Consider the following 24,295-nt stretch of genomic DNA (forward strand, 5'->3'; position numbering starts at 1 on the left):
CCGTGATGGGGAGCTGCTGTTCGTGTAAGGAAGAACACTGGGAATGTCCTAGCCCCGAAACCAGAAACCCCTTAGCTCTGAATTTTTAAAAAGTGGGGGGAGGGGCTTCGTTTTTCCAGAAGGGAGAGTAAAGGGCCCCTTTTCTGCCAAAACCTATCACCTGCACAGACATTTTTTTTTTCTTGTCTCAGATCCAACAGCCATAGCATAGCACTTGGCGATCTTTCTGTATCTCCCACCCCTGAGCGTTGGTTTTCATTGCTAGAGACAGAAGCCCCTTGAAAATCAGGAGAGGGTTAAGGAAACCTCTGTCTTTTTTTCCATTCACTGCCTTTGGCTTTCATAGCAAGCTCTGGATGCAAAAGGGACACTTCCAGGGGAGGGGTGTCCGTGGGGAGCCACCACCCCTCAGGAGGAAATCACTTGGCCGTCCTCTTCAGGGCTTCATTCCTCACCATGGGAAGCCCTCAAGGGCTGGCACGCAGTTTGCTTGCCATCCGGTGTGCGAGAACTCAAGAGGGAAGACGGTCTAGGGCTTTCCTTTCCCTGTAAATCCAGTATAAACCAGCAGGGGGGCTCAGATGATGAATTTGCTAGTTCTTTCTTAGATGGATGATATCACTAAACACGCAGAGTCCAGGTCCTGAAACAAGATGGCCCTATGGTTCCGGGGCTGCTCAGGGTTGTGTTCAGGAGCTGGGTTCGATTCTAGAATCCACATTTTCAGAGGACCCCTGGCTAGGTGGAGGCTACACCTGAGAAGATGATTTCAAGACATGGAAAGATCTGGGAAGAATTTCTCTATCATCTATCTGCCAGGGACCCACTGGGTTCAGTAACATATAAGTGAGCTCCCTTTTGATTCTAGGGTTTGGCGATTCCCCACTGGATTAGGACGAACCAAACTCCTGACCATCTCTTGTGCTTCGTATAACCACCTGCTCCCATCATGGATGCTGGTTAATGTGAGTTTCCTCTATAAATGGTTTCCCAGCTCCCAAGTGTTTATGGAAAGGCGGAGCATGATGGTGGGGATCCTGGATGCTATTCTAGTGTTTTCCAAAGAAAGAGAACCCACACTGCTCCCTGGAGCTCCCCTCCAGTCGGCCTGCAGTGAGGAAAGAGGGTGATGCATTGCTGGGTGCCTGAAGCCCTCCCTTGGTGAAACACAAAAGAAACGCTTTGCAAAGCAATCAGAAAAGCCAGCGTATGGTTCTCTGTGGGACCTGCATATTGTTTTCACTTTGGTCTCCTTTGCTCAAGTATCCATTACCAGAAAGAAACGTGTGTTACCAGGAAAAGAAGCAATAGCTAAAATACCAAAGTTGGCATGTATTCTTTTTAAAAAATATATAAATATATTTTTAAATAAAATGTTTTATTTTGAAAAAGACCTGTGAGCTTTTTTTTTCCCCCCCTGATTGTATGATATCCCAGGCACTGTACCAGGCCCTCTACAGGTGTTTTTTTTTTTTTTTTTCATTGTGTTCTCACAATGGCACCTTGAAACTATGATTATTACACCCATTTTACATACGAAGAACTGGAGGTTCAGAGAGGCTAAGGAAATTGTTTAAGATTCTATACCAGGGAGGTGGGGGGGTGGGGCACCTGACTGGCTCAGTCAGTAAAGCATGTGACTCTTGATGTCAGGGTTGTGAGTTCAAGCCCCACATTGGGTGTGGAGCCTACTTAGTTAAAAAAAAAAAATCTATACCTGAAATATATTGAGCCAGCAGTCAAACTCTTTTTTTATTTCCAAAGTCCTTGATCTCAAACAGTGCACATCTCTGCATTTGTCACCGATGACACTATTAAAATGAAGACTTTTGTGGAAAGGAGCAGACTGTCCTGTCACATACAGTGCAGAGTCTGATGTGGGGCTTGAAACCACAAACCATGAGATCATGACCTGAGCTAAAATCAAAAGTCAGATGCTTAACCGACTGAGCCATCCAGGTGCCCCAAGAGACCTCATTTTTGACTTGATCACCTCTGCGAAGACCCTATCTCCAAATAAGGCCACATTCTGAGGTAACAGGGATTAAGACTTCAATATATGAATTTGGAGGGGAGGCACAATTCAACCCATAATGGGAAGCAAACAGGGGCCATGCCACGAGGAGCCTCCTAAGGCATACTGAGGAGTATGAACTTACAGGCTTTACCAGTATGAGCTTTGGGGTGCCTGGGTGGCTCAGTCAGTTAAGCATCTGACTTTGGCTCAGGTCATGATTTCACGGTTTGTGAGTCTGAGCCCCACATGGGGCTCTGTGCTGACAGCTCAGAGCCTAGAGCCTGCTTCTGATCTGTGTCTCCCTCTCTCTCTGCCCCTCCCCCACTCGTGAACATGCGCGCGCTCTCTCTCTCTCTCTCTCTCTCTCAAAAATAAATAAACATTAAAAAATTTTTTAAAAGTATGAGCATAATTATGAAGCATGATCTTTAAACCAGTAGGACATCAGTGAAGAGTTTTAAGAAAGAGCTATAATAATCTTTAAACACTTTAGAAAGATAACTCTACAGCATGGAAATGGATTAGAATGGCAGGATAAGGGAAGTCCAGCCCAGTCAATTTTTGTGAATGACTATGATAAATCATTGGTGCCCTACTTACTCTATAGACGCGAGAGCTTAAAGGGAAATGAGTAACCAACAGACTGGATTTAGAATAATGCTGGGCTGGGAGTGGGGTCTGAGTGAAGGTAGTTAAGAACCCATTGCAGTAAACCAGCCAACCAGCAGGTAGTAACTCTCCTAAGAAAGTGGTAGTGGGAATAGAGAGATGAAGTTGATTTGAAACATGTTAATAGAATGGAAAGTATGAGATCGATCATCGGGTGTGGATAGTAAGGAGGATTCGGAGTGGGAGGGATAGCTGGATGTTGGATGTTGAGTGCATGTTAATTCCATTCACAGGGGCAAAAGGCCAGAACGAGGAGTAGATACTTGATAGGAAAAATCGTGAATTTGATTTTTGAGGGTCTCGCGCCTGTGGGACACACACACATCAAAAGTCTTCACTAGAGGGGTGCCTGGGTGGCTCAGTCGGTTGAGCATCTGATTCTTGATTTTGGCTCAGGTGATGATCTCGAGGTTCGTGGGTTCGAGTCCCCTTTTGGGCTCCACACTGAGCGTGGGAGCCTGCTTAAGATTCTCTCTCTCCCTCTCTGCCCCACTCATGTGCTCTCTTGCTCTGCTCACTCTCTTGCTCTGTCTCTAAACTTAAAAAAAAAAGTCTTCATTAGAGAGGTCTAGAACTCAGAATGCCTTTGCATGGACATTTAGACACAGGACTATCCCACACACAGAAGATAATGGACACCATGGTAATGGCTTTGATCTACACAATGTATGCAGTGAGAAAAAAAAGGGGGGTGCCATGGAAACCCAGCAGGTAAGATATCGGCAAATGAGAAAGGGAAGGGAGTGGCTGAAAAATCAGGAGGAAAACCAGGAGCTGGCAGTCCCCTAGACACTGAGGTGGGAGAAAATTTCAAGAAAGAGGGAGTCTTTAATCATATCATATCTAATGCTGCCATGTTCCGTAGACAAGGGCTGAAGACTGTTGCTTGATTTCGTAATAAGGAGGCGGTTGTTAACCAAGGTGAGAGCATCGTGGGGGCAGGGGTGTAGACTGAGGAATGAAAGGAAGTGAGGAGGTGGAGACAAAGAATCCAGGCATGCATTTCAAGAAGTATGACAATGTGGGGAAGAAGACACACATGGCCATGGCAGACAGTCAAAAATTTGAAGGACTTATTTTCAAGAGGATAGATATTTGAGCTAATTTAAAAGCTAATGAGAAATAGGTAGTGTACCCAACAGAGAAGGTGGTGGATAATGGTATTGAGGTTGAATTGCCTTGGAGAAGAGGGGAGAAATGTCTCTTGGGACAGGAGAGAAAGAGGAGGGTGGGCGGAGATGGGGGTGTGTTGACAGGTGTGGTAGGACACCGAGGGAAGTTGTCAAATGGTGGCTTCCATTTTATACTTTGAAATGAGATGAAGAGACAATGTTCATGTGTTGGGGAGAAGAAGAATGGGGTAGAAGTTTTAGTAAAAATAGAGAAAGGTCAATTGAAGAGCAGTAGAAAATGGAAGAGAGAGCTGATCAGGACCCCTAGAAGGATGCCTAGGGCAGAGCTGGGAGACCTGGCTGGAGATCCTCCCCACTGCATGATGGGGGGGACTTTCCATTAACAACATCAGTAGCCCGGCAGTGGAAGTAGAGACAGCAGAGGGGTAGGTGCCTCCAGCCAAATAAGGATAATAAATTCAGATTGGAGACAGAAAGAGGTGAGGCTCAGAAACTAGACATGAGCTAATAAAATTCGGTATTGACTAACACAGTGTTGTTCCAATACTGTATTGGTCATGATTTTCCAGACAAAGAGAACCAGTAGGATTATAGGTAGGTAAGTAGATAGACAGACAGACAGACAGACAGATAGATAGATATAGAGATAGTGAACTAAAGATAGAGATCTATGTAGATATCTCTATAAAATATGGATGTATCTATAAAGACATATATTTATAGATCTATTGGGATATACAAATGTATGGCATCCATATAGATGATATATAGATACAGAGATTTATTTTGGGAATTGGCTCACGCAATTATGGAGGTTGAAATATACCATTATATGCTGCCTGCTAGCTGGGAAACCAGGAAACCCAGGAAATGTAATTCAGACTAAGTCTGAAAGCCTGACACCGGGGGAGCTGGTGATACAAACCCCAGAGTCCAAAGGCCTGAGATCCAGGAGTTCTGATGTACAAGAGCAGAGAAGAGGGATGTCCCAGCTCGAGAAGAGAGAGAGAATTCACCCTTCCTCTACTTTTTGTTCTGTTCCAGGCCTTCAACAAATTGGATAACACCCACCCACACTGGTGAGTATGGCTCCTCTACTCCGTCTACTGAATCAAAGGCAACCTTTTCCAGAAACACCCTCACAGACGTACCCAGAAATAATGTTTCACCAGCTACGTGGGTGTATCCCTTCATCCAGTCAAATTGACACAAAAAATTAGGGGCACCTGGCTTTCTTCAGTCAGTTAAGTGTCTGACTCTCGATCTCAGCTCAGGTCTTGATCTCAGGGTTGTGAGTTCAGGCCGTGCCTTGGGTTCTGTGCAGGGTGTGAAGCCAACCTAAAAAAGAAAAAAAATCGACACACAAAATTAATCATCACAAAAAGTGGAGACGGGTAACGGTCTCCCGTTCTGGCTCAAAGTGGAAACTTTGATTCCACACATGCCTAGATTATACGAAGTCCCCTGTATCATCCCAAAGCCCACATCACCTCCAAAAGTCAAGAAATGTCCTTGCATCCAGTAATGGAAAGAAGGACCCACTGTTCCTGGCTTTTGTTGTAAAAATGGAACACAAGTGCATATTCTTTGGGACTAGAGAATCCTATATCCATGAAGACGGGTTGTTTTGAGTTGCGTCTTTGCGCTTCCCACCCTCCAGGCCAGGGAGTTAGAGCCACAACTGCTGAGTGGGAAGTCCAGGAACTTTCCATTTATTACCGCTATCAGCCAGAGGGGCCCCTCGGGAAGTGTGGTCTTGCTTCCTTGGTCTCATGCTCAGGCAAGGGACCTCCAGGCCAAAGTGAGCTCAGACTTGTCCAGCGTGGAGAGCTGCTGTTCTGAGTAACGTGGCCCTCTAGATGGGCATGCTGGATCCTGTGTTCTTGTTCTCCTTCCAAGCCTCAAGCCGGACTCAAGCCCTCTGGGTTTCTGCTGCACAACAAACTGATAAGGGTCCACACTGACACTTCCCAAGGGAACAGGTCTGGCAAGGACAGCGTCCAGTGGTGGTGACCACTAGGTGATATCATTTATCATCTAGATCAGAACACTTTTGCTCAGGACAAATGCTATAGTCAACGGAAGGCCAAGACAACCAGCATCTAAGACTGTCCCAGGCAAACCAGGACTATGGTCACCTTAACTATAAGCCACCTGAAGGACCTAGAACGTCCGTCCACTTTCATTTACTCCCAAATGTTCAGTTGACATGATGCAGGGGCCAGGCCAGCAGTCTTATCACTTTTTAGCATATCTTCCTGCCCTGCATAGGTACCTACCTTCCAACTTCTATTACCATGAGTTTGTGTTTGCCTGTTTCTAACTTTATGTAAATGGAATCAAATAGAATATACTCTTCATGGTGCCATGTTTTTCTGCTCAGGTTTTTTTGTGAGATTCATCCGTGTCTTCACCCACTATCAGGTGCAACAACAATGCACACATTTTCCTTGCCGTATAGTATTCCACTGTATGAATTTATCAGCTTTTATTTATCTGCTCACAGAATCCGAAGCAGGCTCCAGGCTCCGAGCTGTCCGCACAGAGCCCGACGCGGGGCTCGAACTCAGGAACGGTGAGATCAGACCTGAGCTGAAGTCAGACGCTTAACTGACTGAGCCACCCAGGCACCCCCTTTTTTTTTCATTTTAGAGAAAGAGAAAGAATCTTAAGCAGTCTCCATGCTCAGCGTGGAGCCTGATATGGGGCTCGATCCCACGACCACAGGATCATGACCTGAGCTGAAATCAAGAGTTGGACGCTCAACCGACTTAGCCAGCCAGGACCCCCTATCTGCTCTCCTGTTGATGGACATTTCGATAGTTTCCAATTGGGGCCATTAAAAATGTTGCTCTCTGATATGGACATTCTGGCTCATGCCTTTTGTTGCAAACAGGTATGCATTTCTGTAGAACATGTGATACTGTCGACAGGTGATGGGGTGTGCATTCTGCTGAGGTTTACCCAGTAATGCGAAAACAGTTTCCTAAGCGCTCGTGCTGATCCCCCTCTGCCCGAAATACATGAGTTCCAGTTGTTCGGCATCTTGGTTCTACCAGTCTTTTTTGACTTTAGCCATTCTGGTCTGTCATCCATTTTTCTTTTGGGTTTTCTGCCTTTTCTCTGTTGGACTGTAGGATCCTTTATATGATCCAGAGTTGAGTCCTTTGACTGTTTTGTACATTGGAGATAACTTCTCGCACCCTGGGGATGGCTTTTTCTTTCTCTTCATGGTGTCTTCTGATAGACCAAAGTCCCTAATCGTGAGGTACCCCCATTCACCAGTATTGTCTTGAAGGTGAGAGCTTTTGGAGTCATGTTTAAGAAACCATTGTCGACGCCAAGGTCACATAGACGTTCCGTCTTGTTCTTTATTTCGATTTTTTTTGTCTCTTTTGGAAAGAACGATTTTTTAGTAATAAAGTGTCTGATAAACCTTTTCCAGTCATGACATGTTTAGAAATAACTTTCTTTCGCCCTTGTTTGTGAATTTTGGGCCAGACGTAGACTTTTTGAGTTGCACCGGAGTCACAACCTATTTCCATCGGAGCTCTGGAAATGTGGCTGAAAATCTCATTAGCATTGAGTGTTGCATGTACCAAGAGAATCAGAATCATGAAGAGGGTTCTCTTTGGGGACAACCCTCTTTTCTCTCTGAAGAGTACTTATATACATTTGTATCTTTCTTTTGTTGCTGTTTTTGGTTTGGGTTTTTCGTTGTTGTTTTTTTTTAATTTTTTAATGTTTATTTATTTTTGAGAAAGAGTGAGCACAAGCAGGGAGGGGCAGAGAGAGAGGGAGACACAGAATCAGACGGAAGCAGGCTCCAGGCTCCAAGCCGTCAGCACAGAGCCCGACGCGGGGCTCGAACTCTCAAACCATGAGATTATGACCTGAGCTGAAGTCAGAGGCTTCACCGACCGAGCGACCCAGGCACCCCACTGTTTTGTTTTTTTAATTGACATGTAATTGACATAAAACATGATACTGGTTTCAGACTTGCAACATAATGATTATGTATATATTGATATATGTATATATAATGATATACATAATGCTATATTTAAATATTGCAATATGGTCACCAAGAAAGTCTAATTACACTCACTCCATACATAGTTATAATTTTTTTTTCTTGTGATGCGAACTTTTAAGATTTATGTTAGCAACTTTCAAATATACAACACAGTACTTAATTTTGAAATTCAGAAGTTTTTACCAGGATATGTGTAGGGCTCCCCCCCCACACACACACACCCACTCCCCAACAGTAATATTTTCTGGCACTTAGTGAATTATTTTAATTTTGACCAGAGCCTTCCTTCAGCCCTGCGAAATGTTTTCTAGCATTTTTAAGGTTATTTCTTCATCATCTGCTGTGGAAATTCTATGACATAGTTTTTGAATGTCCTGAAAAACGATTCCATGTTTTTGTGGGTTTTTTTTTTCCTTTTCCCCTTCATTTCATTGAGTTACCTACTTTTTCCTCGGAATTTTGAGAGCCTGCTTCTAGTCTGTCTTTTAATGCACCCATTCAATTGGGGGGCAGTATCCAGTCTGCTATTTCCTGCCTCTGTGGCCGTTAATTAACTTGAGAGTCATGGATTTCTTTATCCAAGAACTCTTTCTTGTTTAATGAGGCTCTTTTTCATGGCAACCCATTCCTGTCATATCAAAGCGATGTTCTCTCAGTTCTTACCAGGCATACAAATTGGACTTTAAAACTGTATTGCCCTTGGGGCGCCTGGGTGGCTCAGTCAGTTAAGTGTCCGACTCTTTTTTTTTTTAATTTTATTTTTAACGTTTATTTATTTTTGAGACAGAGAGAGACAGAGCATGAACGGGGGAGGGTCAGAGAGAGGGAGACACAGAATCTGAAACAGGGTCCAGGCTCTGAGCCGTCAGCACAGAGCCCGACGCGGGGCTCAAACTCACGGACCGTGAGATCGTGACCTGAGCCGAAGTCGGCCGCTTAACCGACTGAGCCACCCAGGCAACCCTGTGTCTGACTCTTGATATCGGCTTAGGTCATGATCTCACAGTTTGTGGGTTCGAGCCCTCCATTGGGCTCTGTGCTGACAGTGAGGACCATGCTTGAGATCCTGTCTCTCCCTCTCTCTGCCCGTTCCTCGCTCACTCTCCAAAACAAAAACGAAAACAAAACCCCAACCCCCCCCCAAAAACCCCAGAAACAACAAACAAACAAAAACAACCCCCAAAATCCTATATTGCCTTACTTCCTACTTATTCAACGGGGGGCATTTCTCAGAATTCTCAGATTCGCTTCCCTGTTTCATAGAGGTTAAATAGCCTGCAATTAGAACACAGGTGTTTGAACTAGACAAACCTGGGTTTGAATCCGAATTTCGACACTTAAAAAACGGCTATTCGCCTAAACCCTCTGAGCTTGGACTTACTTGATGGACATCCTAAAACCCTCATCTCAGAGGTGCCTGGCTGGCAGGGTCTGCTACTCTTCATCTCAGGGTTGTGAGTTCGAGCTCCATATCGGTGGTAGAGCCTACTTGGGAAAACGAACAAATAAACCCTCATCCCAGAGTTCCTTTAAGGATTAAATAAGATAATATATGCTGAGTGACAGTTGACCCTTGAACACCGCGGGTTTGAACTGTGCAGATCCACTTATACGTGAATATTTTTCGGGAAATATATTGGAAATGTATTTTGGAGATTTACAACAGGCTGAAAAAAAACCTCGCCAACAGTATAGCCTAGAAATACCAAGAGGAAAAGAAAAAGTTAGGTATTATGAGAATATGGTATATAATACATATCACATACAAAATGTCTGCTGATCCTGTTGGTGGGAATGCAAACTGGTGTGGCCGCTCTGGAAAACAGAGTGGAGGTCCCTCAAAAAGTTAAAAATAGATCTACCCTATGATCCAGCAATAGCACTGGTAGGAATTTACCCAAGGGATCCAGGAGTGCTGATGCCTCGGGGCACTCGTACCCCAATGTTTATAGCAGCACTCTCAACAGTAGCCAAATTATGGAAAGAGCCTAAATGTCCATCAACTGACGAATGGATAAAGAAATGGTGGTTTATATACACAATGGAATACTACGTGGCAATGAGAATGAATGAAATCGTGCCACTGGCAGCAACATGGATGGAACTGGAAGGTGTTGTGCTGAGTGAAATCAGTCAGTCAGAGAAGGACAGATATTGTATGTTTTCACGCATATGTGGAACTTGAGAAACTTAACAGAAGACCATGGGGGAGAGGAAGGGGAAAAAGTAGTTATAGAGAGGGAGGGAGGCAAACCATAAGAGACTCTTAAATACAGAGAACAAACTGAAGGTGGATGGGGGGTGGGGGAGAGAGAAAATGGGTGATGGGCATTGAGGAGGGCACTTGTTGGGATGAGCACTGGGTGTTTGACAATAAATTATCTTCATAAAAAACAAAAAAAGCAAAATATGTGCTGATTGACTATGTTACTGATAAGGTTTCTGATCAACAGTAGTAGGCTATTAGTAGTTACATTTGGGAAAGTCAGAAGTTACACCTGGATTTTTGACTGCATGGTGCCCTACGTTGCTCAAGGGTTAGTGTACTTAGAGTAGTACTCAGGGGGTGTGGTTTATCAAGTCATTGTCATCGTCATTATCATCCTTACTATTGTATTCAGCTATTGAGTCTTTGTTCCGTTTGTTTATTCTCATGTAGAGAGGTCTGGTTAGTCCAGATTTGGTGGCTGAGATGGTGGGGGAGGTGGTCCAGAAGAGATGGTGTGCATCTTCATTTATTTCCACCCCCGCCCCCAAAGAATAGTAAATTCTGCCTGGCCAGTGCTCCCCTCACTCAAAAATCACCCATGCTGTTCTCTGCCAAAACCGTCCGTGGAAACTTTCTCTATTTCCATGAGTAACGTAGAATTTCTCCATTACCTTTGATGAGTTATTTCAAAATGACACTGGACAAAGAAAGCAGTCGAAATCTCCTGGCTTTAGGTAACATTGTGGTCCCGAATGTTGAATTCAAAATTAGTATGAATAAAGGGAATTAACACATGAAAGTTTTTGGTGAAAATACAGTTGAGTATTTCTATTGTTTGGGGCTAGGGGAGATTTCCTAAGCATTAAATCAAAGGCATTAAAACATAAAGGAAGAGATTGATGGATTTGACCACATTAAAAATATAAAATTCCTGGAAGAGAAAAGTCAGCATTAGAGATCTTAGGAGGGAAAGGCCAAACTGGAGAAAACCTTTGCCATAGACACAGCAGTATTAATATAATTAACATAACTAACAAGCTTTTAAAAATCAGTAAGAAAATATGGAACCCCATTGCAGAAAAGTGGGCTGGGGACATGAAGAGGTCAGCAGTCAACTGAAGAAGAAAAACGAAACAGCCAAGAAACATGCGGGCAAACTGTTTCAATGTGATTTTTAAACATGCAAATCCAAACGGAACTAGAATGCTATTTCTCATCTACTCATCTGGCAAGATTATTAACAATGGTAATAGTGTAGGTCAGGGTGTGGGGAATATGGAAAATTTATGCACAAGAGGTGGGTCTGCAAAATGTTTTCATTTTTTTTTTTTTATCTAGAGGAATAATTTGGCAATACAATAAGAAGCTTAAAGATATAGTGCAGAAATTCTTTCATTTTGATCTTAAAGAAATAGGTATGTGTATAGTTTTAGGCACCCATGTGTTAATTGCAGAGCTATTTGGAATAACAGAAGAGAGGACAGGACATATGTCCTAACAAGCGTGATTCCATTTTTGAAATATATTTATAAATTTATAATGTTATCTTGGTTGGCAAGAATGTGCATGGTGTTCACTTTTTAATTTATCTGAATTATTTATTCTTCAACAAATACCATTAAAATGTATGTGCCTTTATACATACACACATATACTGTCAGATCTTGTTCATTAACATTTTATTAGTGAATTAATTTTATTCATAATTTTTATATCCATTTTCATAAGTGAAGTTGATGTGTTGTTTTTGTGTTTGTGCTATCTTCATCAGGTTTGGTAACAGGGTTAAGCCAATTTCATAAAATGAATTGGGTTGCCTTCATTCTATTTCTGTGTTCTGGAACACTTTAAATAGCAGAGGAATTAATCTGTTCCTCGAATCTTTTAAAGAGCTCCCCATAAAGCTATCTGGACCTGATTACTTTGGGGAGTGTTTCTCTGTGACAATGTTTCCAATTTTTTCAGGGTTCTTGGTCTACTCAATCTTGCCAACCCTCCCCCCCCCAACACTTTTTAAGTTTATTTTTATTTATTTTGAAAGAGAGAGAGAGAGAGAGCAAGTGGGGGAGGGGACAGGAAGAGAGAGAGGGAGACAAAATCCCAAGTAGGTTCCACACTATCAGCTCAGAGTCTGACACTATGAATTTGAACTCACAAACCTTGAGATCATGACACGAGCTGAAATCAAGAGTTGGAGGCTTCACAGACTGAGCCACCCAGGCGACCTTCATTCTTGCCACCCACCTTTGAACCATCTCAAGCAAGTTATGTTTCCCTAGTGAAAACAGAACGTATTTTAAAATAAGTAAACATAAAATGTCAGAGGTAGTCTCCCCTAATTTTTATGTATTTAGTTTTGCATGTGTGATTAAATCCTTCTTCTCACTCTCAAGGCCATCTGTTTTTCTTCTTTTCCCCTTTCTTTAGATCTATTCACTTCATCCATCTTTTAAAATAACCCGCCCTAAAGTGGATTTATCAATTACGTCTTTAATTTCAGCTGTGGTCTGCATCAAGCTTGCTCCACACCTGTTTGTCGTAGAGCCCAAGGTGAGAGGGACAATGGGCACCTGGGTGAAATTCTTCTTGGGCGGAAGAGGTGAAGAGGACGAGAGGGAAATGTATAAAGTTCCTCAATGCAAAGGCTGGCGGTATGGTGCATGTCCCTTTAACCCACATGCCATTGGCCAAAGCGGTCACACCGTCAAGTCCAAAGTTGCTAGGTAGAGACATACACCCCCGCCCGTCATTAGGCTTTGGCAAAGGTATAGATCCAAGGGAGCTGAAAAATTGGATGTGGTTCCCGCACAAAGATAGGAACATCTATCACCTTGTTTAAAAGAGTCCTTAGGTATGTTTCAGTGGTGTAAATTTTATAGCTGCAGAGAGAAAGGTGATGGGAATCTGAAAAGGATACACAGTATCTTTCATTTATAGTGTAGCACTGAATGTTATCTTGAATGTTAGGCACACCCAGGTCAAAAGCAATGCTTTGGGCAAATAGTTCGGTCAGTTCACTGGCTCCCCAAATTTATGGCTCAGAGATTCTATTCTATAACCCCCCCCCCCCCCCCCCATATAGTAGGTGATGAGAGTGGCTTGGAGAGACCAAGTAAAATGACCGGCCATACTTACGCTGAGCATGTCACGTCTTGCTCGGTTTTCTCTGTTCTGCTGGATTCTGTATTTTGAATTCCATTCTACAGATTAGCGCTCTCCAAAAGATTTATTGTGGCAATGGAGATGTTCTACTTTACACGAATACTGTAGCCACAAGACGCTTGGGGTCTTTGGTTATTAGCAATATGGCCGGGGGCACCTGGGTGGTTCAGTCCACTGAGCATCAGACTTTGGCTCAGGTCATGCTCTCACAGTTCGTGAGTTCGAGCCCCGCATCGGGCTCTGTGCTGACAACGTGGAGCCTGCTTGGGATTCTCCCTCTCTCTCTCTCTCTCTGCCCCTCCCCAACTTGTGCTCTTTCTCTTTCTCTCTGTCTCTCTCAAAATAAATAAATAAACTTAAAACAAAATGTGGCTAGTGTAATTGAGGAACTGAATTTCTAATTTTATTTAACTTTATTTAAAATTATGTTTAGGGGCGCCTGGGTGGCTCAGTTGGTTAAGTGTCCGACTTCGGCTCAGGTCATGGTCTCACAGTTCGTGGGTTCAAGCCCCACGTCGGGCTCTATACTGACAGCTCGGAGCCTGGAGTCTGCTTCAGATTCTGTGTCTCCCTCTCTCTCTGCCCCTCCCCCGCTCATGCTCTGTATCTCTCTCTCAAAAATAAATAAATGTTGAAAAAAATTAAATTATGTTTAAATAACCCTGTATCTCTGCTGATGCCCATGTTGGGCAGGGCAGACTCCAGCAAATGTTTGGATTCAGATTGTAGATGCTAAAACCCCTCTAATTCAGAGCCTCCTAAGTGGCATGTCAGATTTCAAAGAAAACATATCTCAGTTAAATAGTACTACAACATTGTTGAAGCAAGTGAGAAGCCCGTATGTGGTTGGGCAAAGCAAATCATGTGACCGAACTTAATATGAAGCAGGAAGTGGAATCCTTCCATAGATCAAAGTTGAGCATGTAAGTAACAGAATCTCATTTCTTCTTTCTCCTCCTCCTCCTCTACTTTTCTTCTTCCTCCCCACCCCTTGCCCCCTCCTCCTGCAAATGAACTTAATTTTAAGTCTATTCTTAGTTTAGATCTTTTAGTCTATTTTTTGAATTTAATTTCAGATCATTCAGGGCTTCTGTCCTTCACATCTTGGCCATCGCAGCCTTCTTGTCATCTTCGATCCCAACGGCAGAAACACCCAGCACCTTCGGGTTCTTTTGTACACCCTCGCAGCACACATTCAACAAATCGTTGCACGTGGCTTGGTGCAGAGAACTCTGCTGCCACCACAGGACTGTGGTTTGGGTACCCAGGCACTCTATGTAGACATTTTACTGCTAAAAGGCACAGGGTCTCCGTGGACTTAGCCACTGCTAGCCATCACCTAAGAAGTGGTGCATAGAAGGTGCACTCCCCCTCTGTGATATAGCTGCCTCCAACCTGCCAGCACCCCTCTGAAGTTTTTTGTGACCACAGGAAGGAGCCAGGAGCAAGTAATCTTCCTTAGAGATACCATCTGTAGCAGTCAGCTTAGGCTGGATTGTGCTGCAGTAACAAATGATCCCCAGACCCTGTAACTTACAAAACAGGTATTATTTTTCACTCCAGCCAGCTGGCTAGGACTCTGATCCACAGCAGCCCTTAACTGGGTCATAGCTGGTCTTCCAGCAGTGGGAAAAAAGGAGGAGGCGGGGATTACAAAACGACTCCTACAAATCTGCTCAGAAGTGGCGTAAATCACTCCATGCATATTTTATGTCCAAAGAGAATTTCATGATCGATATTTTTTTAATGTTTATTTATTTTTGAGAGAGGGAGAGAGAGAGTATGCAAGCGGGGGTGGGGGAGAGAGAGAGGGAGACACAGAATCTGAAGCAGGCTCTAGGCTCCGAGCTGTCAGCACAGAGCCCGACACAGGGCTCGATCTCATGAACCATGAGATCATGACCTGAGCTGAAGTCCGACACTTAACTGACTGAGCCACCCAGGTGCCCCCCGCCTTTAAAAAAATGTTTATTTACTTTCAATCTTGACCTCACTGGGAAGGTCAAATATAATCCCCCTTCATAGGTACAGGCAATGAAAATTTGAACAACAATCAAATCTGTCCGAGCATCACCTACTTTTCCTCTCCCTCCGTCCCCTTCTACGGCCCTATCGTCATCTTCAACACCTCAGAGCCAGCACGTACTTTATCTAGAAGAAGCAGGATAGTGTGTTCTTCAAACTGTACCATATTTGGTACAGACCACTAAAGTTCCAACGCCTGTATTCTTCAAACTCAAAACGCTTTTCTTTAGAAAGTCTATTCTCACGTGTGTTTCTGAAGCATGCTTTGAAAGATCAGATGAGGAGAGCTGATACCCCCCTTTCTCTTTTTTATTCCGCACTGCCGTCCCTTCCCTGGGTAGGAAGCAGAAAAACACGAGCTGCTTCCTAAATGGAGGAAAACCACATGGGAGAACAGGAAATATGTGAAGAAGCCATCAGTTAATAAAATGCACACTAGCAGGGTAGGCTGTGTCTGTGAAGTAGAAAGTTCCCTTTTCGAATGGAAGTATCTCCAGATTGAAGACCGAGACTGGCGTGATATTGGAATTGTCTACCGGAGTTCTCTGATACTAGGGATGTCCAATAAAACTTTCTGAGATGATAGGAATGTTCTATATCTGCACTGTCCAGTATAGCCCATGTGGTTATTAGGCACTCACAATGTGGCTAGGAGGACTGAGGAGCTCAATTTTTTTGTTTTTAACGTTTATTTATTTTTGAGACAGAGAGAGACAGAGCATGAACGGGGGAGGGTCCGAGAGAGAGGGAGACACAGAATCTGAAACAGGCTCCAGGCTCTGAGCCATCAGCACAGAGCCTGACACGGGGCTCCAACCCACGGACCGTGAGATCATGACCTGAGCCGAAGTCGGACATAACCGACTGAGCCACCCAGGCGCCCCTGAGGAGCTCAATTTTTAATGTTTAGTTTTGAGAGAGAGACAGGGCAAATGGGGGAGGGCCAGAGAGAGGGGGAGGACAGAGGATCCCAAGTAGGCTCCCTGCTGATAGCACAGAGCCCCACGCGGGGCTGGAACTCACGAACTGCGAGATCATGACCTGGGCTGAAGTCAGATGCTTAACCAACTGAGCCACCCAGGTGCCCCTGAGGAGCTAAATTTTTAATTTCATTTAATTTTAATTAACTTAAATTTCAATACCCAAGTGCAGTTGATGGCGACTGCATTTATCGGACATTGCAGTTCTAGATGTTAGCAGAGATAGCGTTGCTAAAAGTCATACAGTGGGGGCACCTGGGTGGCTCAGTCGGCTAAACGCTGGACGCTTGGTTTTGGCTCAGGTCATGATCTCACGTCTTCATGGGTTCGAGCCCCGCATCGGGCTCTGGGATGGCAGTGTGGAGGCTGCTTGGGATTCTCTCTGCCCCTCCCCCACGTGCACTGTCTCTGTCTCTCTCAAAATAAATAAAACACTTTTAAAAAAAAAGTCATACAGTGACCTTAATGCCTCTCTGTTATGTATACGTATAAAAACCAGGCTACCCCCTGGCTTTTAAAAATATCACAAAGTGGAAATAATTGCAGTTTCTATAAAAACTATATTGACTTTATAAGCAGAGCACAGTTGGTTAAGAGCAAATCATGCCTTCCCTTATTAATTGGCTGGAGTTGCCTGACCTAATAAGCGGAGGCTAAATTCACAATTAATTAAAGATTTCATGTTCATTCAGCCAAGACTTGCCTCAAACCATCTTTTGTTCAGCTGCCCAGCAAGACACTTAGAACCATATTTAGGCCATCTTGCATCTATAATCAACATATGCAAAATATACCATCTCAAAGAAGTTCTCTCATTGATGAGATTCGTCATTCTATTTCGGAAGAGCATTTTGCTCTATTGTGCAAAGTATAATCATAGTTGTAGGCAACGAATGTATGACATAGAAATTTATATGTTATTTAATTATTGGTAATTTAGCAGATAGTTATCTTTGCTTATCTGCTGGGCAATATTAAAGGTCTATTAGAGAGGAGAACACCGCGGCTTAGAGAGGTTATGTAATTTTTTCCAAAGGTTATATAATTGGGTTTTGGAATTCTAACATACGAACTCGTGTCTGATCCAAAGCCCCTACCAGCCAACGATACTATTCTTCCCTGACAGGTGATGAGAAAAACCTATTTGGAATCACCTATCTGTTCTGAAGCACGGAGCCTGCAGAAAGTCACAATCCCTTTTCAAAGAGTCAACTGATCCTAATGGAGAACTGTTGTGGAGCACCCTCCCGGCCTGCCACAGCTGTTGCCCCTTGGTCCCCTGGAGGTGGAAGAGAAATGGGAACAGCTACGAGACTGGGGTGTAAGCCACGCAAGGAAGTCGTCCCAGTCAAGCCGCCTGCGTAGACACGATGCTGCTGCGATGATCCTACCCTTCCTCTATCTGGGCTTCTGGTTACTTACTGGGTATGGTGAAAATCAAGGATGAAACTTCTGTGACGCCTGCCCTGCAGGGCCGAGCCCCGGGCCCCAAGCTTAATTGTGCACCTCAACAACTACCAGGTGGCCTGACGCAATATTATGAGCCACGTACCCGCCGGCCTAAATCTTCTTCCCGTGAAGTCAAAACAGCAATGCCTCACATTCACTTAGAATACAATGAAAGGCAGATGCTCGCTTTCCTGATCTGCTGTTGGAGTCCTGGTTCCACTTTTGCTATTTTTAAAGCCGCGAAACCTTTCCCTTCCTGGAGTGCCACAGCGCAACCCCATCCCCCCGCCCCCCCTCCCTCCCTCCCGGACCCCGCCCGGCGACGTGACCGGCCTCCACCTCCGCGCGCCTCCGTCCTTGCAAAACTTTGCACGCGGCAAGGTGGGCAGCGGGGGCAGGACTACAAGTCCCAGAATGCACGGCGCCCGCCGCACAGGCGCAGCGGGGACCACCCGGCCAGCCGGCCAGGAGCCTGCGGAGCCTCCCGGGTCCCCGCGCCGGAGAGGGGCTGGGGGGCAGGCGGCCGGGCGGACCTGGCGGGCGCCGAGGGCGGCCGCGGGCGTCAGCATGCAGGCGCGGCGGCGCGCGTGAGGAGGATGCGGCAGCGGGCGCCGCGGCGGGCGGAGGAGTAGGCGGCGGTGCCCTGGGGAGGCAGCCGCGCGCGGGCCAGACGGCTCCCGGAGGCTCCGCAGTGCCACCGCCGTCGCCCGGGAGGCTCCGCGCGGGAGCCATGTAACCTGCGGCGGGCTCCGGGCTGCTCCGTCCTCGCCCCAGCTCCCCGGCCGGCGCGGCAGCGGGGCCACGATGAAGAAGCAGTTCAATCGCATGCGCCAGCTGGCCAACCAGACGGTGGGCAGGTAGGTTCCCCCGGTGCGCGCCCGCGAGGCTGCAGCCGCCGGGGCGCGCAGGTGATGGAGCCCGCCCGGCCTCGCGACCTCGCTGCCTCCGCTCCCCGCCGCGCCTTCCCCCTGCTCCGGCCCCTGCGGGACCGCTCGCGGGCGCGACCCCTCCTCTCGGAACTTCCCCGCCCCCGGAGCCCTTCGGGGGCTCTGCCCGCTGCGCCCCGGCTCCGGTTGCCAAGCGCGAGGTGTGACGCATCCTTTACCTGCGTCCCCAGCTGCCCCTTCACCCCGTCCTCCCTGCCTTTCCCCGGGACTCCCTCCTTCGCCCCTGGCCGCCTGGCTTCCTGGAAACAGGTGTTTGCTCTGATCGTGCTGGAGGCAGCCGACCCGCAGTGGCTTCTCCGAAGATTCCCTCCCCTGCGCCGAGTTCAGGCTTCTCGGGGGGTCCAGGGCAAGTGTGGGGCCTGGTCTTCGGCTTGGCAGAGCTTGAGCCCGCCCCTCCTGCCGCGTTTGTTTTCTGGGACTATGACTGTACGAGATTCTGGATCTCTTTATCGGCCGGGTTTCTTAAGGCGATAGGTGTTGGAGGGGTGAGGGGAGAGGGGGGGCAGGGAAGGTGCTGCTGGAATGGCGCTGCTGTGGGCTGGGTCCTAAGACCGATTTCAGTGGAGGGAGGGAGGGAGGCTGCAGAAAGGGAGGTCCAACTCCTCTGGAAGATGAGATAAGCAGGGGATCGCGGCCAGGTAGGGGAGGGGAACCGAGAGGCCCTACAGTCGGGGAGAGCCAGGCCGGAGAAAGCTGCAGGACCCAGCCTGCTGTCATCGCGGTGAAATGGGCTACATCTGGGCTAGTGTCTCCAGGAGCCGCTCTGCAGGGTGCCAACATCTATTAACCGTTACATAAGGATTCTGGTGGGTCTCTTCCAAAGCTAGACGTGCTGTGAACACGGGGGTTGTGAGGCTGAGGGGGGTGTTCGTGGACCTCGTCCTGGCCGCCGTGGCACAGGAATTCAGGTGTGCCGCCGTAAAGCCAAGTGGAAAGCAGAGAACCCAGCCTTGGGTGCAGTTCAAGTGCAAACACATCGAGGGCTCTCCACTAGGTTTACCGGGAAACCAAATACCTTTCTTGGGTGGGAAGTGGAGCCTGAACTGGCATCTGGTAGGGTGGGGGTGGGGGTATCCCTGGGCAAGAGGGGACCCTAAACTCCCAGGTGAGCATACTGCCCCAATTACGGTGGGCATCTGAGGGCAGGGGATGCGGTGGCTTCTTACGCTCTCAGGGACTCCAGATGGTTTCCAAGTAACAATGTCTAAAATTGCCTTGGATTCATTTCCCTTTCCCAAACACATGTGCTTTAACATGAGGGGGAATTTATGAATAGCAGAGTCAGATTAGCCCAGATTTCTGGCATGGTATCGCCACAGATATAGCCTCACGTGGGCTGCCTTTTGATATGTTGGACACTGAGACCGTGTTTTCCCGTATAGGTCGTTGAGCAAATGATAGTCCAGCTGACCTTTTGATATCTTGATTTCTACCTCCCTCTGTGGGCTGGCATCAGGCATCCCGACAGACCACCTAAGCGATCAGGAGGCTCCTGGCCGTAGACTCGGATTGCTCGACTCGCGTGGTGTTGGGGTTTCAGCTCAGGGCTCGAATGGGAATGTAAGCAAGGTGTTTAGGCTTCCTCCCTGGCGCCCTGGAAACCAATCATTCATCTCTTCTGCCTCTTTGCAGGACTTGTCTCAGAGTGGTGGTAAGATTTGTGAACCTTAGACATAAAACCTTTTTTTTTTTTTTTTTTTTTTTTTTTACCCTCATCCACAGAGGGAATGACAAAGGAACACAGGGAGTTGGGTTTCAGAACCGGTGAGTGATCTTACTTATTTAAGAAAGCGCATTCTCGGAAGTCCAAGCAGCTGGTCACCAAGAGGTACTTTCCACCCGTCTGTTGGGACTTTGGTGGATCCCGGCGTGCGAATGAATGCTGGCTGTCTGTCAGATGGCACCCGCTATGTTACGCACCAGGGAAAGTGAAGGCTGGTCCACCACTGTGTCTCACTGATGGGTATCCCTTTTGGTGACATTCATTTTTATTTATTTTTAAGTTCATTTTGAGAGAGCGAGCAGAGTGAGGAAGGAGCAGTGGGAGAGGGGGAGAGAGAATACCAGGCGGGCTCTGCGCCGAAAGGCTCTCCCTCGGATGTTGAGATCATGACCTGAGCGGAGCTCAAGAGTGGGATGCTTAACCGACTGAGCCACCCAGGCGCCCCCTCTTTTGGTGACATTTCGAGCGAACTTTTTAAAGCCAAAGTCAGTTCGCGACGCTTGACTGTTTAAGAGTTTCCAGTGGCATCTCATTGCATTGGCATCGCAGATCTTTCCAGGGGCCTGTCGGTCCTTACCGACTTGATTCCTCTCTGTCTTCCTTCCCATGCTTGTTCTGTTGAACCCGATCTCCGTTCACTGTATTGACAAGATGAAAACCGTGTACCGTAGGGTCCACCCCGATGAATCAAAGAGGCAGCATTTACTTTGTCTTATTGCGAAAGCAGTGAGGTGCGGGATCCTAACACCGCTTCTTAATTTCTGGAGTCTGTAGAAGCCACAGGATTGAAGGTCTGGAATTGGTGGATCGATTTATGCAGTCGCTCTGGTGAGACGCTGGCTTCTCGTCCTTGCGTGTCCGGGAAGAGACGGCTTTCCTGTGTTTGAGGGAAGACCGGCAACAAGTTTCAGGGTTATTCCTCCGCGCAGCTCTTTACCCCCTCGCCTTCCGGAAAATTACGGGTTCTGGAGATCTTCTGAACACAGAAGAGTTAGGGACTGGATGAGTCTCCTTCGCGACTTAGGAGTTGCCGTACTTAAACGTCCTCTGTGGAGTTGCTAGTATCTTCTCTCCAAGTGCTCGCGCCCGAGTGCAGAGGGCATCAGCAACGGTGAAGAATTTATAAAATCCACCGATCGCATTTAACCGGGAAGAGAGTCGTCTCTTCCCGCAGCTGCTTGTTTCGTTTCTGCATGGGTTCTTTCTGCTTTGAATTTTCTCCTTTCAGTGCCTTCCTTTCCCTCCTCCGTCCTTTGGGAAGCCTTCCCTGGCCCCGCAAGCCTGGACCCCCGTGTGCCTGACACTGCGCTCGGCACTAGGACATGCCAAGTGAAGTGTAGCTACAAGCATCTTTGGGCAAATGCTGCGGCCATTACTGGGTTACCTGCACTACGGCATGCGCTCATACATTCACTCATTTCTTTCTTCCCTCAGTAAATATGTATTGAGTGTCTGCTAAGTGCCGGGCCCTGCTGTGGTTCAGGAAACCTTAGAGTGTGGAGTAAACAAAATCTCTGTCCTCTTGGAATCCGTATTTTTTTTTTTTTTTAATGTTTATTTTCGAGAGAGAGAGAGCACACAAGCAGGGAGGGGCAGAGAGAGAGAATCGGAAGCAGGCTCCAGGCTCTGAGCCATCAGCACAGAGTTCCACACGGGGCTCAAACTCAAGAACTGTCAGATCACGACCTGAGCCCAAGTCGGTCGCTTAACCGACTGAGCCACCCAGGCGCCCCTTGGAATCTGTATTCTAAAGGCATGCTGCGGTGACATCGTATCGCAGTTTTTATCTTTGCTCATTTATTTTTCCCTCTAGACTTCAAGTTCGTTGTGGGCAGGGACCCTAATGCCTAGCAGGTAGTAGGTTCTCCAACATTCTTTGAGAACCGGATCAATGAGCGAGCAAAAGGTCCAGGTGTCGTGGCCGAGGAAGTGTGATGGAGTGGGTGCCTTGAAGACTGGGTACAGCATCGCTGCTGGGCTTTGGAAAGACAGAACGAGGTTTAAGGGGGGGAGTTCGTTCTTGCCTGATTTATACGCCAGTTTGTACCTTCGAGAGCATCTGTTGGCTGCTGGGGTGAGAGGCACCCTGAACGGCATCGAGCGTTTTTCTTGGAGGTGGTGCTGGTTTGTGTCAGGAGGAATAAAGCCGTGAGCGGGAATTTAGAGACGCACCCGCAGCGAGAGACGATGGGAGTAAAACCGGCACCTTGATCTGGGGAGGAGGAAATTTCCCCCCACCTCTTCCGCCTCCGGTCTGCACCGTGAGGGTCCCAGTGGCGCTCAGCTCAGAACTGTGAGAAGGGCGAAGGGAGGCTGGCTCACATCCAGCGCTGAGCAAATGGTTGATGAGGTTCATTGTCCTAAGAAGCATAAAGGGCTTCTTAGATTTTGACAGCCATTGTCCAGTGGTGGCAACGAATGGGCGCTGTGCTCCTGTGCATGGTGCGTTGACGGGTGACGTTCACGGTGGCTGGGAGTAGGCGAGGGGCTAGGAAGTGTTGGGGGGGAGGCTTGGAAGTTCAGGGCTGTCGGGTTGGCTTATTCGGTTTGGGAGGCTATGAGCTGGGAGGGGAAGACAGAGCTTTGTCTACAGAGCCCCACTTTTCCGTTTCTAGACTGCTCAGCACGCAGCCCCGAGTGGACTTGGTTTCTGGTGCACGGCTTGGCTGAGTCCCTTTGCCGCTGTGCAGCTCTCAGAATATGACTGCAGCAGCCACTGGTACCCAGATAGATGCTGAGGATGCAGAGAGAGCCTCTAGGTCAAAAACAGCCAAGCCAGTGAGGATCTTTTCCTTGAAGGTTTCTCTTTGAGACACGGCCTTGCCCATCAGCAGGCCTCCTGAGAGCCGTGACCCGATCAATAGGACATCAGGGAGAAAGTCAGAAGCCATTCTAAATTAGTCATCAGACCGCTCCGTTCCCCACCTATGATTTCCTGTGAGTTGGACCCGGTAGATGGACGCAGGCCCTGCCGTGTCTTCCTGCTAACCCAGCAGGGTCAGGCAGACCCAAACCTGTCCCTGCAAGGAGCACCGTGCGCATTGATTCGGTCTCAGAGCGAAGTTGTCCGTCGGAGTTCCGTGGAAGCCCATGCCTTGCCACCTGCTCTGGTGTGCATATGCGAGATAACAGAACGTACTCCCCACTTGCAGAGCACGCTAGCAAATCTGGAAGGAATATTCTCTGCCCGTGTCTTCTGAGTTCCTTACTGTGCAGATCTGCTGCCTCTCAGCCTTCTGCCGGGCTGTTCTCGGCAGTCTGTGTGAGGCTGCCTGGGTTTCCTGGAGGATGCTGTTATCCCAGACCTGCAAGTCATTGTGAGGGACTGTTCACCGGCAATTAATGACTTTCCTTCCCGCTTTACCTCCGCCGAAGAAATATATCAATATTCATTAGTGGTTTTCACGATGGGTGATAGGGACCACTTTTTTTTTTTCCCCTCTAGGAAAAGTGGGTCAGTAGCCCTGTGAATAAAGCAGTAATTTATGGTTGTTCTTTTTGGAGGGGATTAGTAGGCAGTCCCTCTCATTGATAACCCAGAACAGTTCATTTCAAAGGCTATATTGATAACGACAGCCAGTAATGAAATCGTGCTTGCGCTCAGTGTCAGGTGTAGGCAGGAGAGAAAGGGGCTCTCCTGTGGGGCGCTGGGCATCGGAGTAAGCTGGTACCCGGAACCCCACTGGCTCTGGGAAGCATGTGGCCATCTAGCCATTTAAAACTATCCTTTCTGTCCGGGAAGCAGATGTTTTTGCTTTCGGTTTCCAACTTTAGAGTTTATTTTTAGAGTAAATGTTTATTTTCCCACAGAATTCAATTTACTTTTTTTAACTTTCTTTTTGGTTATATAAATGCTATTTGTTTATGGTAGGAAAGTTATAAACTTATAGATGGGCAAAACGTAAAACAAAACAGTGGTCAGTAATCTCACTACCTGGGGACTAC

General features: G+C 47.0%; 1 protein-coding gene across 5 annotated transcripts in view; it reads left to right on the forward strand.

The window, feature by feature from the left end:
* The first annotated feature begins 18,127 nt into the window (after positions 1 to 18,127).
* The window catches only part of ARHGAP44 (Rho GTPase activating protein 44), a 180,917-nt gene continuing 174,749 nt past the window's right edge, over positions 18,128 to 24,295 (forward strand). For all 5 annotated transcript variants that reach the window (XR_007146787.1, XR_007146788.1, XM_047832392.1 and 2 more), the window contains exon 1: positions 18,128 to 18,537. Coding sequence is in view for 3 of the 5 variants with exons in the window: in XM_047832392.1 (XP_047688348.1) it covers positions 18,485 to 18,537 (53 nt within the window). In the remaining 2 variants the exon portion in view is untranslated. The remainder of the gene's footprint in view (positions 18,538 to 24,295) is intronic.

Source organism: Prionailurus viverrinus, chromosome E1 (assembly GCF_022837055.1).
Source record: "Prionailurus viverrinus isolate Anna chromosome E1, UM_Priviv_1.0, whole genome shotgun sequence".
NCBI lineage: Eukaryota > Metazoa > Chordata > Mammalia > Carnivora > Felidae > Prionailurus > Prionailurus viverrinus.